The following is a 13362-nucleotide window of genomic DNA, read 5'->3' as shown; positions in this document are numbered from 1 at the left end:
CACATGCACAGATGTCATGTGTGTGCCAGCACCCTGTGCACAAGCTGCAGGGAACAGACCCACATGGCTGTTGCTAGGGGAGCACTGCGCCTGGAAAAGGTAAGGACCTGCTTACCTTTATTAATTAGCGAGGCAGGCAATAACAGGCACTGGATCACATCCAGACTAAGTTATTCAGTGCATGTTTAATTTAACCGGCTCCTTAAGGGAACTGCTGCCTGCCCCGCCAGCCTGTGCATGAGCCATTTCTGCACATCCCTAGTGGACACATCACCGTGGACTCATCAGCTTCAAGCTGGCGATCTTCAGATGGGGAACAAATAGTGGGGCTGCAGCGTGGGGCTGCAGAAAGGCTCTGAGTTCCCCCGGTGAGCCCTTCAATTACCAGTAGGAGTACTAGTACCCTTTGTTGGGCACCCCCATGCTAAGGTATGCCTCACCATGAACCTTGAGGGGACCTCAGCCAAGTTGTAGGACACTTAGGACCCCTAAAACCTGGAGCTGGCCCAGGCATGAATCGTGCAAATAAGCATGAATTTGCTTCTTTTCCTTAATCTAGTCTAGACTGCTAGTCAAAAGGGGCATGGAGGGTCCTAGCTATGCAGCACACCAAGACAACCATGTTTCTGATCAGTTCTGCACTTGCTTCGTTTCAGGAGAACTATAGCATCAGATGCCCCCAGACCATTCATGGGTCTTTTAGTTGTTGTTGTTTTCCTTTTTTGAATGAAAACAGAGACTTTCAGGATACGGAATTCTGGAATACAAATTATGTGCTATCAGTTCCCCATTGGTTAATGCCTGTGATGACATTCATAACAGTAACAGAACTAGTTCCTCATTCTTCCCTAAAGCCCGCAGCATTTTGTAAAATCTGTAAATTTTTCCTTGCTTTGTTTGTTCCATCAGTTTCTGGTTTGCTGGAGTACTTTTCTGTATGTTTTCTTGATATCCCCCACTGTGCAATGTCATAGCTAGAACACGTACCCAGACTTCTTTATAAAGAAGAAAAGGCGACAGGGTGGTGATGGTGTGGTGGGAGGAGTAGTGGGGGAATGAACTGCATCATAGCTTTTCTCCCACAGCAATCCACCCATCCATTACATGGGATTCAGATAATGTGCTACTGTTGTTTCATCAAAGTTAGTACCTACTTGCATTCCACTATGGATAATATCTGGGATTTTATTTGACTGGAAAAGCTCATAGACATTTGTGCTGGTCTTTGACCGTAATAAAGATTGATTGATTGATCGATTGATTGCCCACAGACATCTCATTACATTTCTGCATATTCCTACAAATGTCATTGTGACCCATTTATACCTCTACTTTAGTATGAAACAAGATAGTAGCTCTGTTTTGCAGGGAAAATACTCCCATATTATTCGCTCTTATAAGTAGCCAGAATGACTTTGCCCATTCTTATGAAATCAAAGGTCTGTCTCTTTTACAAGCGGGACAGTGGCTTACCTGGGGCAATGTTTTCAGGGTTTGGGGGACTCCGTGGATCGGGTGTATTAGGAGGTGTCATTGGTGCATGCTGCTGGCCGGCTTCCATGCTGCTAGTGTCCAACTGAACACACTGCATGACCTCGCTGCGCTGCATTTGAATGGGAATAAATACCACAGCTATCAGGTACACAATGGAGACGCCAAGCGACTGCTGAAAAGAGTGTCCTGGTTACTTGGCTTTTCCTAACTGGGATGCCGATATAGTAGCTCTCTGTGTGGACTTGCTGCTTTTCTGACTGCAGTCCCACTTCCCGCTCTAGTATCAGACTCTGGAGGCTCACAGCACCCTTACAAATGGGTGAAAGTATTATTCATGCTTTAGAGATGTGGAATGAAGATGCCACAAAGATTAACTGGCTTTCTAAAGCTAGAATAGAAACTATCTGGCAAGCTGGGAATGATAAGCTTCTCGTGCTCTAGGCAAGCAAGTTATCTAACAGAATATCCTTTTTCCTGGAGCAAATGTTGTCAGATGCCCTTATTTTAAAATGCTGTTTTTATGTCAGAGCATCACTGTCCCCAAAAACATAATGGACAGTTCTTCTTTCAGATACCCCAACTTCATAGAGAAGAAACCCAGGAAAACAAGGCAGGGGATCATTCTCGCAGTGATTTCAGCTTATTGTCCTCTGAAAACTTCAAGGGGTCCCAAGCAGGGAAGTGTTCAGCTCTTGTGGTACTGAAAGGAGTTCTGGTTTTCCAGGATCTAAAGACCAAACTAACTGTGATGTTAATCACCTTTTTTTGCCCTTGAATTTTTGTTTCTTCTTAAATTAGAAGATTAGCAACCCCTGCTAACCTGGCAAAGAGGCACCTTTTAATGTGGTGATTCTCTTTATTTAGCAGGGGGAGAGTAACTGGCCCTATCCACCCCCAGCACAGTACCTCCAGTGACTGTTGCTGGTGTCTATCTTCTGTTTCTTTTTAGATTGTGAGCCCTTTGGGGACAGGGATCCATCTCATTTATTTGTTGTTTCTCTGTGTAAACTGCCCTGAGCCATTTTTGGAAGGGCGGTATAGAAATTGAATAAATAATAAAAAATAATAAATAGCAGCCTTAGGAATATGGGAGGCATTGATCAGGACTGGGCCTGTGGCAAGGGCGAAAGGCATCTGTGTGCCGAGCTGCTGGTGCTGAAAGATGGGGCTATCTGTGGCCCCAAAGGTCAAAATCTGCCCAGTGGTGGTGATCCAGAGTGGTGATCCTTCCACCCTGCTACTCCAGACGGGCAATGAGGAAAGAGGGGAGCAGCCAGCATTACACAATAATGCCATAACTAGCATTTGGGTCCCAGGCACAGCCGAAAGAGTTCAGAGTCATGTCAGACCATGGGGCAGGTGGGAACTCCTGCAAGATCAGGGTGCAGCCTCACAAGGAGCACTAACTTCCTTTTGTGACTGTTATGACTGCACAGGGCTATTTAGGGCAGTGCCCACCTTAAGCTGCGCAGCGGGGAAATGCCTGACTAACAAGCAGAAGGTTGCCGGTTCAAATCCCCGCTGGTGTATGGGAAACACCTATATTGGGCAGCAGCGATATAGGAAGATGCTGAAAGGCATCATCTCATACTGCGTGGGAGGAGGCAATGGTAAACCCCTCCTGTATTCTACCAAAGAAAACCACAGGGCTCTGTGGGCACCAGGAGTCGAAACCAACTCGACGGCACACTTTACCTTTACTGGGAGGAAGGCTCTTGGAGAGGTAAAGGAGTGAAGGAGAAGAATCCAGGACGAGGAGGATCTGGATGTTACTGAACCCCTTCCACTTCAACCTTGGGAACTGCCCAGGGACTTTTATGCATAAGGTGGTATAAAAATGTAATAAATAAATAAATCTTGAGACACTTGTGGAAAGGAGAACAGAAACCCCCAAGGTAAAGGTTTTACGAAATGGCTTTTTAAAACAACAGCAACAAGTACCTTCCTGGTCATTGCCCCCAGACTATGGAACTCACTCTCAGTTGAGATAGGTATGGCTCCCTCTCTCCCAGTCTTACAGAGGAGATTGAAGACAGCTGTTTTTATCCGGGCTTTTGCCCCTAGCTCTCCTTTTAGTGTTTGTTGTTGTATCTGCTTTGTTTTGAGGGTGTTTTTACTGATATTTTATTATTGTCTTTAAGTTGCTGCTCACCGCCCTGGGGTCCTAGGCCCAAGAGCAGTATAAAAATTTAAATAATACATAATGCATAAACATTGTGTTGCAGTCACATTGAAAAGCACCCCTCAGAGTTGCTATTTGGATTAAGACGGAGGCTGTGCTTGGCATCGGTTTTTGTTGGGATGGTAATGCCTGGGTGGAGAATGACAAATCCTCCCCCTTTGCCACAGTCCGAATCCTGATCTGGCAAACAACGTGATTAATGCATGTCTAGTTTGGGATGTGGAGAAAGCATCTGAAGAAATTCATCATGGTTTCTCCTTGCGAGGAAGCCTGAAATTATCATTTGAATTTCATTTTGGACAAATGTTGGTTCTGAAAACACACTTTTGTATAATAGAGTATGGAGTTACATACAAATGAGTATGAAGGACAAAGTCTTGTTTGTACAGTAGTTGCATCTTGATCTGATCATAAGAATCATATGCAGATTGATTCAGATAAGCCTGATTTATATAGGACGGGAGTTCCCAACCTGTGGTACTCCAGTTGTTGCTGAATGTCAACTTCTACCATCCCAAGCCACAATGAATTGTGACTGAGGATGATGGGAATCACAGGGAAAGCCCTCATCAAAGTAAGATTTTCCACACATTCTCTGTTATTTAAATGTATTTAATGCATGCACTGACCCATTTGCAATATTAGTATGCCAGTGACGCATTCATCAGGGCCATCATCAATTGCTGATTTGATGGTGTACTGGTGTTGACCCATGAGTGCACCAACGTGTGTAGTAAATGCTTTGAAATGTGACTAGGCACATGTAGAAAGCTTTCATAAATGCTGGTCTTGAACCATCACAAATGAATCTAATCTAATCTTTCCTATGTAAAGGCTTTCCCTGTGGCCTGCATCCTGTAGGAAAAATGGAGGAGACAAGCTCCAAAAGGAGAAGAGTTCATCTCCCCGCCCCCTTTTTTCTCTGCTGTTGTGGGTTATCATTTCTCATCATTTTCTTCTTGCTGCATCTGGTATCAGTCTGGCCTGAGTATGAATCCTTGCGCTAGGGCAACCTGTTGTTAACCTATGAAAGAAAAGGATGTCATAGAGCACTTTGGGAAGACCTTAAATGTTAAAGGTCAGGGGAAGGACTGTAGTTCAGTGGAAGAGCATCTGCTTTGCGTGAGAAGGTCCCAGTCCCTGACGTCTCCTGGTAGAGCTGGGAATTACCCATCTAAAACCCTGGAGACCTTCTTCCAGTCAGTGTAGACAATTCTGAGCTAGAGAGACCAATGCTCTGACTCAGTATAAGGCAGCACCCTATGTGCCTAATAACTGCAGGAACTGAGATGCTTTGATGGTTTCCCTCCCTCCGGTAAGGTTCACACAGAGCAAAGGATGCTTCTCAAGCACTCAGATTTGCTAGTGAATCCTTGAGGTATCTTTTAGGAGACCAGCAGGAGAAGTCTTCCAGAATGAAGTTCCAAATGGGGTTCCAAATGGAGCCCGAGAGAGCATCAGCCTAGCTACTTCCCCCACTTCACAGAGGTGGGAGGAACAACAATGACCACTAGGCAGACTCCATGCAAAGGAAAACCTGTATCCTTAATAAATGTATGGAAAGATAACTTTAGGAATGAACTTTGTCACGCATGGACGGGGAAAGCTGCACCTGCTGAAATTCCCTCTTCTACATAAATACCAAAATGACTTTTCTCCTCTTTTGTCTTTGGTCACTCTAACTACCTCACTTCCCTTCCCTGACTATGGATTTTTCTTGCATTATCCTTACACAGTGCCCTTCCTCGTCTTAGAAGCTGCCCTGAGCAGTTTGGTAATGGAGAGGTGGGACAGAAATATTTAAAGGAAATAAATAAGAGTAAACAAATAAAGGATTCCCCCATATGCACCACAACGTGTAATTATCACGATAACTTTAGTATAGGCCACTTTGTGAAGTTTAATGACAGGCTGGAGACATCCACCCTTTCTGCTGGGTCATTAGTTCCAAGACAGCATCCCAAGCCTTCATCATTGTTTCTTTAACATAGAATTAGAGCTCTCTAAAAAGTAAGAACCTTATTTTAGTCATGACATGGGAATGAAAAGGTTTTTAAGTACAGGCTGCCTGTGAGCACAATTTTTTTTGGTGTGTGGGGGGAACCTGGAACAAGAGAGTGCTTTAAAACAACAGCCCACAGTGGAGAGTTTCAGTGCAGCTTTTGTTCACCTGTGACTTGGAGAGATATACTATGTTAAAGACTTAGATAGAAGTCTTGATCTAGGGCAGCTTGTCATGATCTGGGCTTTGGAGACAAAATGACGAAGAATACAATACAGAAGTTATGCTAACAGCATTAAACTGAGTTTCTAAAATAGCTTCCACTTAAAATAGGCAGCAGAGCAAACCCTTTGTCTCTCCGGAACACAGTGATGTTTTTACTGGCATTTGTTTGAACTGACCTGAATAACTTGGTGCTTTGCCACTCATGAGTGATGATCACTTCCCACATATATCTGGCAGTGGAAACGGTAAGCTATACTACATCAATGCATTTCAACTAACGCTGAAGAAGATGACCTGGCTGCCTTCTGGAGACCTGGGTATCTCGTGTCCTTTCCAGAGCCTACAGATTGCCTGTGTAGTAGGCCCCTGAGCCTAAGGTCCTACTTGTCTGCTCTTGTTCCTTTTAGTACATGCAGTCTGGGCAGGATATTACTGTCTCCTTAACTTCTCCCTCTCCCTGTCCAGGACATTTATCTTCCCTGGTATAGTTCGCAGCAGATTTCTTACTATATTTTCTGCCCCTGGTATCCCATAGTGAGGGACCTGACTCCGAGTGATCTGCTGTCTCTCCCCTTGATCTAAAAATAAGTGAGGAAGGAACACCTAAGGATTCCTACTCAGTTTTTCCTGTTCCCTAACCTATTCTATACTGATGTTGATATTGCTTTTGATACTATTGCACACTATTCTTTTTTGTCTCTTCACTCTTAAAATGTTTGCAATCTTGTTTTTGCTTGGTTTTATTCTTATTTTTTATGATAGCTCTTTTATTCTCTCTCTCTCTCTGTCTCTCTGTCTCTCTCTCTCTGTCCCACAAGATTGTGTTCTGCAGGGGTTCTCAATGTTGAGTCCCCAGATGTTATTTGACTTCAACTCCCATAATCCCCAGCCCCAGTGGCCTTTGGTTGGGGATTATGAGAGTTGAAGTCCAATAACATCTGGGGACCCAACGTTGAGAATTCCTGGTGTTCTGGGCCCTTTTTATTTTATTTTTTTAATATACTTACTTTAGTTGGCCTCCCTTAGTCATGCCTTTTTAAAGGATCAAACGCTATATCTTTCTGCTCCCGACTTCTTGGTGTCTTCTTCTTCTTTGGCTAACATCTTTGACTGTCTGACTGATTTCTTCAAAGGCATCTAGGCCTGGCGCCAGGGGTCAGCTGAGCTGGACACCAACAAGGGGCCCGGAGCTCCCACACTGCTTTCTCCTGCTCCCTCACCTACCATTTGACTTCCTCCAGACCCTTGTGATGACACGTGGGCCTCTTGAGGAAGCCCATTCTCCAACGGGCAGGTATAAATGACTTGGCCAACACTGAAGCATCATTTACAGGGGCACTGTTGCTCCAGTCATAAGCAGAGTTGAGGAAAAAGAGGACTTGCTGCTGCTGCTGCCTTGTTGCAACTATTGGAGGGGTGGCAGGCCCAGCAGCAGCAGTCACAGTCATCATTGGGGGTCAGCAGGGGGCTTTCCTCTGCGCCCCGCAGAATCTGGTGCCAGCCCTGTGGCCATCCTCTCAGTTTTTGGAACTGAATTTGGTTAAAACTAAACTTTGGATTTGTCCTCCCAGTTTTGCTTCTGTGAATTCATCATCCGCACCCCCTCTTGAACTGACTCTGCTTAATTATCTGTATCTAGGCTCGATCTTTATGATATGCATTATCTGGCCTGCCTATTTCTTCTCTCCACCATTTCTCTCTGTTTTAAATTCTGCACCACACTTGCTTTTTCTTGTTTTTAGGTTTATCCATGTTTCTCCTCTTCTTTGTGCTCTTCATTGGCTTCCATTTCCCTACAGGGTTAAATTTAAACATTTATTGTTAGCTTATAAATGCCTTTATGCACTGTCTCCTTCATGCTCTCTTTTTACTCTTGGATATGTCAACTCCCTCTCCAGGTCTTCAGACAAGGATATTTGCCAGCCCAACCTGGAGATGCCTTACCAGGAAGTTTTTCACACGGGGCTTTTAAAGCCCTTTAACACACATCTCCTCCAGAATGGAGGGGGTGCGTTCACATATTGGCCAGATTTACTTCTAAGTCCCTGCGACTTATCCGAGAGCAGTTTACACACAATTCGGGTTTTTCACTGCACATTAGAGTGTGGCCCGATTTATATATGGGGTAAAAAAAATCCTCTATTTGCATCGGTTTTTTGGGACAACTTTGAGTTTGCAGTAAAGCCTCTCAGTAAACTCACAGTAAAGCCTGCTGTGTGTAAAAGTCCCTGGAATAGAATCTGAAATGCAAAGCAGTTGCTCTTCCACTGAGCTCCAGCCCTATTTGCAAATCGTGTCTCCTTTTCTGTTGTTATTCCTTGCCTCTGAAACATTCTGCTTGTATTAAAACGTCTCTAGCAGTTTTTGGTTTTAAATCAGATTTGAAGACACATTTGTTTCCCTTGTTTTCTTCTTCTTTATCAATATGGAGATAATATTTCCTTTCTTGCACGCATGTCCCTTTCCTTTACCTATCTTTCTTTGCCTTTTAGACTGTCAGTCTATGGGCAGGGCCCATCTCTAATTTATTCGGTAGTGCTTCATTTTGAAAGTGCTTCAGACAAATATTTATCCTCATTATTGGCTGACCACCAGACTAAATTACTCCTAAGTAGTCCTACTGAAGTTAATTAGGCCTTTAGAGGAACTCCTAGGTAGTACTACTGAGTAACTTAGTCTGGATATCAGCCATTACACCTGTAGCTCCATAACTACTGTCTGTCTGACCTTTCTGTTCCCTGGCTGACATACTGTGCAAGGCTCTGTCAGCCTAGGAATGGAGTGTTTGTGCAGTTGTGCAAGGGTGCTCCTGCACAGAACTGCACAACTGCAGGCACACAATAGAGAACCATCAGCACCTAGGCTGATGGAGCCTTGAGAAGTACATCAGTCCTATCTTCCTCTCATCTCTATGATTTCCGTCTCTTGCACTTTGGCTTTGATTCGCCTCTTCCTTTTCAGGTATGTGGTTTTTATGCTTCAGATTTCTTGCCACATACCCTTATTCACTTCTTTCTGCCCTCCAGTATCCCTAGCTCTCTTCTGGTCACCCTCCTACCTCCTATCCTTCCTTGCTGAAGCTGCTTTATCCCTCTTCTCTGCCCAAAGGGTACTGGAAGTAGTATCATGCGTTATGGCTTATATTCAGGACCACAACAGTTCTGGCTGTCAAGAGGACGAATGGCAGGCAGATGTGATCAGTCCCTTGAGAAAATTGTTCTCAGAATAGCACCAGTTACCAGTAATGCCAGACATCATTTAAAAACTCATAGTGTTCTGTCATGTTTTCATTGGGTTTGGAGGACAACTGTAGTTCTTCCAAAGACATGAACATGGAATTGAAGATTCTGGGAAGAGCCCTTGATACTGAAGCAGTTCCCTGTCATTTGTTTTTGTTTCTTAAAACTTCTTTTGAAGTACAGAAGAAGTAGAGTGTCCCCATAGAACAGCAAAAATGTGTAACGTGACTGGAAACAAGCTGTCTTTCTGTTGAATTGTTTTATGGGGCAATGAGCATGCATTTGTTTCTCATTTGGGTCACAGAGTCCTCAGTATATTTTCCCACAAAACTGTGCTGCTTCTGTGGTGAAATTGCATGTCTGAGCACTTCAGGAACAATATTTTGTAACTGGGAAGGGGTAGTAATGCCTCCAGACAGCAGATCCATTGACTTCTTCAAGCGCTAGTTAAGATGTTGACCCTTCCAGAGTCATGCTCATGCATATACAACAAAGGCCTCCATCTACTTGTGGCCCCCAACTATGAGGCTCCTAGGACCCACTTTTGAAATCTAACTCTCTACTTAAGGAGGGGGTGTACTTCAGTGGTAGAACATGTGCCAGATTTAATCCCTGTGCCCATGAAGCAGAATGCAGCCTACCACCATAGATGGTGACCCACCAGAGGCTCTGTATGAGAAATGTGATTGGACAGGTGTGTGTCAAGCAGCTGGTATAGCTTGAGAGGTATAATGGTTAGAGTGTTGGACTAGGACCGGGGAGACCTGAGTTCAAATCCCCATTTAGACATGATACTCACTGGGTGACTCTGGGACAGTTATCTTTGATGCTTATCTTTCAGCCTAACCTTCCTCACAGGGTTGTTGTGAGGATAAACATAGCCATGTACATCACTCTGGGCGCTTTGGAGGAAGAGTGGGATATAAATGCAAAAAATATATATTTATTTCTCCTAGGAGTACCTGTTGCTAATCCCATGTGTGGCAGCTCTTGTGAGAGTTCGTGAGCAGCTGCCAGACCAGAGATGGGTATGGAGAGAGAAAATGGCACCCACCCCCGAGCTGGCCAGTGGGGAAGGAGAGCCCCTGCCCCCAGGCCAGCCGGCAGGGAGGGAGAGCACCCTCTCTCGGGCCGGCCAGTAGGAAAGAAGGACAGGATGAACTAGGGGTGCAGATGCTCTGTGCCAGGTCAGCTAGTAAATACATAAAACTTGCAACCGACAATACACAGTTGGTGAGTTTCATTCAATATGGTAGGTCACATGTTGTGCAAGCCTGCCCTAGGCCAAATAACCTCTATTATCCTAAAACGTTGGAGTGTAAAATACTCACATTTCTGGGCTTGCTAGATAAAAAGTGAAGGTTCTCATAGGTGTACTTGTCGGATCTCCTTTGACGCATCTTAAATAGCCTTGCTCCTCTGTTACTAAGCAGTGAGAGTTCTTCCAGCATGATGTCTCTGGGGATGCTGACCTTTTTCCCAAGGTCCATTACAGGTGATTCTACAAAAGAATACACGCACAGATTTCTCAGAAAAGTCTCTTGAGTATTTATTTATTTATTTATTTATTTATTATTTCTATACTGCCCTTCCAAAATGGCTCAGGGCGGTTTACAGATAAAACAAAAACAGTTAAAATCAATCAACAATTAAAACCGACATTTTAAACTACTGTAAAACAAACAATAATTGGCATGATTCAGCCAACATTAAGCACTTCTAAGTCTGATTGATTTCTTTGGGAAAGCTGCTTAACTCTTAAAACTCATGCTTAATTCTTCCCTACTGGCTCAGCTTTATGTGGACAACTGGGCCTTCTCAGTCCCATGATGAGCCCTTGAGGTTGTGAATGTGCAAAGTGCTTCTTCTTCCATTGTATAACCCCAGCTAGCCTAAAAACAGCTGTGGGAAGAGGCTTCCAGGGGGGAAAGGCTTTTTCCAAGCAACAGTTCTCATTTCATACATCTATGCATACCCAAGATTGCTTCTGCTAGTATGTATGGGAAAGATACATACAAGCTTGCTTCTGGTGGTATGCATGGGAAATCCTGGCTACATATACACACTAGCAGGAAAGATGGTGGTGATTGATAGCAAGCCTGTCAATTGTTTCTGGGTCTCAGTACATTATGTTATGTAATTCACTGCCATAGATCTAGCTTCAGTGGCTTTAAAAGGGAATTGGACACATTCAAGGTTTTGTTTTTCACTCGCTCAAGCTGCCTTGAGGATTTCTAGGAATTAGACAGGTGGGCAGAGGTACTCTTACCCCTGGTGCTCTTACCCCTGGAGACCAGGGCCTACACACACCCCGGGACCCCCCCAATCCTCTTTAGTCTGTCCTGGGTGGTGTGGTTTGTGCCCTCAAGAACCTACGTTAAAAAATGATGCTTAACTTGCAGTGGGGCAGGGGGCGGGATCCAAATGCCTTTAGGTCCAGGCTCCAAAATTACCTACGTGCACCTCTGCAGATGGGATATAAATGTGCAAAAAGAAATGGATGGACGGATGGATAAAATTAATGGAAGCTAGACCTATCTCATCCTGGAGAGAATCTATCTATGTGGTTGCTAAGAGTCGACACCGACTTGATGGCACTTAATCAATCAATCAAGGCCTATCACTCATGGAACTTATATGGAACCTCCAGTATCTGAGGCAGTATGCCAGTGAGTACCAGTTGCTGGGGAGCAACGATGGGAGGGAGGTTTGGCCAGTTTTATGCCTCAGCTGTGGAGGCATCTGATTGGCTCACTGTGGGAAAAATAATGCTGGGCCAGATAGCTCTCTGGTCTGATTCAGCAGGGATCTTCTGATAATACTTTCAAATGCCTATTCCTGCTCACGGCTGACATCATAATGCCCATTGGAATTACTAAGCCTCAAAAACACTTAGTGTGCACAATACGTTTTACATGGGAATCACCAATTTCTATACTATTATGGCTATTCTGTTCTCCAGGCAGTGTTTAAGGGACTGGAATTTTTTGTTTTGCTCATTTGCTGCACAATGCACATTCCTTATGGGTAGTCAGCACATGACATGGTTACGGTGTACATGCAATAGCATGCAGTTTAGGATAGCATGCCCAAAGAGAGATGGGACATTAGCATGTGGAATATTTCTGCATCTTATACTACTTGTCTTTATGATTCAAGCTGCAGAAATTTAACACATCTTGGTGAAAATTTGATAGCACCATTGAAGGCTAGATTAAATTGCTTCCTAGGTTAAATCTGGCCTGCTGGTCACTGGTTGACCATCACTGTTTTTAAATCAAGCCTGTAAAATCGAGATCTCTCAGCCAAATGCTGTCAGTCATGTCTGGTGGCCAACCATGTATTTATTTGTATTTTTTTAAGCAAATGTATCTACTGCCCCAAACTCACATCTCTGGGAGGTTTGCAGTAAAACAACACAGACTGAAAACAACATTAAAAACATTAAAAACAATGATATTACTCATGTATCATGAATAATGGAACTAAGCGGGGAGAGAGCTAATGCAGATGTTACTTTTTCTTGTGGTTTCTATGAGATGTTTTCAATCATTTGTAAGGCATATCAAGTGCAGAAGGAATGTTGAATTCTGCTTTCCACGCCAGGAATCCATATCATGGATTCTATGCTAATCTGGTATCCAAGGGTTCTTTCATGGCATTCTGATTGTTTGTGTTACAATCACATAGGATGCTTGTCATGTGGATACCATTATTAGTCATCCTGAACCGTTTCTGTAACTGCCAGTGTTGCTGATTTTGAGGTGGCTATCTAGGCGATTGTGAAACTCCTTAAAAATAGTGCACAGGCACTTCTGCGGCACCACTTCCATGGAAGTAGCACAATGCCAGTGCCTATGTGCTGTTTGAAGGAGTTTTACAACTACCCTCTTGTACAACTGTGTTGTATAACTGGCTTTCCCATGTTGGAAGAGCCTAGAAAACGAAACAATGTGTGATGCTTCATACTATATTTTAAAAGAGAAAGAACAAAAGAGAAAGAAAAAAATCCTTAAAACATCTTTACTTATCACATCATAATGTATTCTAAAGAATAAAGAATACACATGGCCACACTCCACCTCTGTTACCACATCTGCTCTAGGGATGTGCAGAACGTTTTGACTGTGAATTGTTTTGACCAAAAACAGGCCATTTTTAGTGTTTCAAGCTCAAAACAGACAACCGCTTTTAAAAGGGCCTATTCTGAGCTCAGAGCA

General features: G+C 43.8%; 1 protein-coding gene across 1 annotated transcript in view; it reads right to left on the bottom strand.

Moving 5' to 3' along the window:
* The window catches only part of MYOZ2 (myozenin 2), a 47748-nt gene that overhangs the window by 21717 nt on the left and 12669 nt on the right, over positions 1-13362 (bottom strand). Inside the window, exons 3-4 of the mRNA XM_053251557.1 lie at positions 10474-10643; positions 1474-1603 (exon numbers count right to left, since the gene is read on the bottom strand). Coding sequence (XP_053107532.1) covers positions 1474-1603; positions 10474-10643 — 300 coding nt within the window. The remainder of the gene's footprint in view (positions 1-1473; positions 1604-10473; positions 10644-13362) is intronic.

This window comes from Hemicordylus capensis, chromosome 5 (assembly GCF_027244095.1).
Source record: "Hemicordylus capensis ecotype Gifberg chromosome 5, rHemCap1.1.pri, whole genome shotgun sequence".
Lineage (NCBI taxonomy): Eukaryota > Metazoa > Chordata > Lepidosauria > Squamata > Cordylidae > Hemicordylus > Hemicordylus capensis.
The sequence above is the reverse complement of the archived record's forward strand: the minus strand, read 5'-3'. Positions and strand labels throughout refer to the sequence as shown.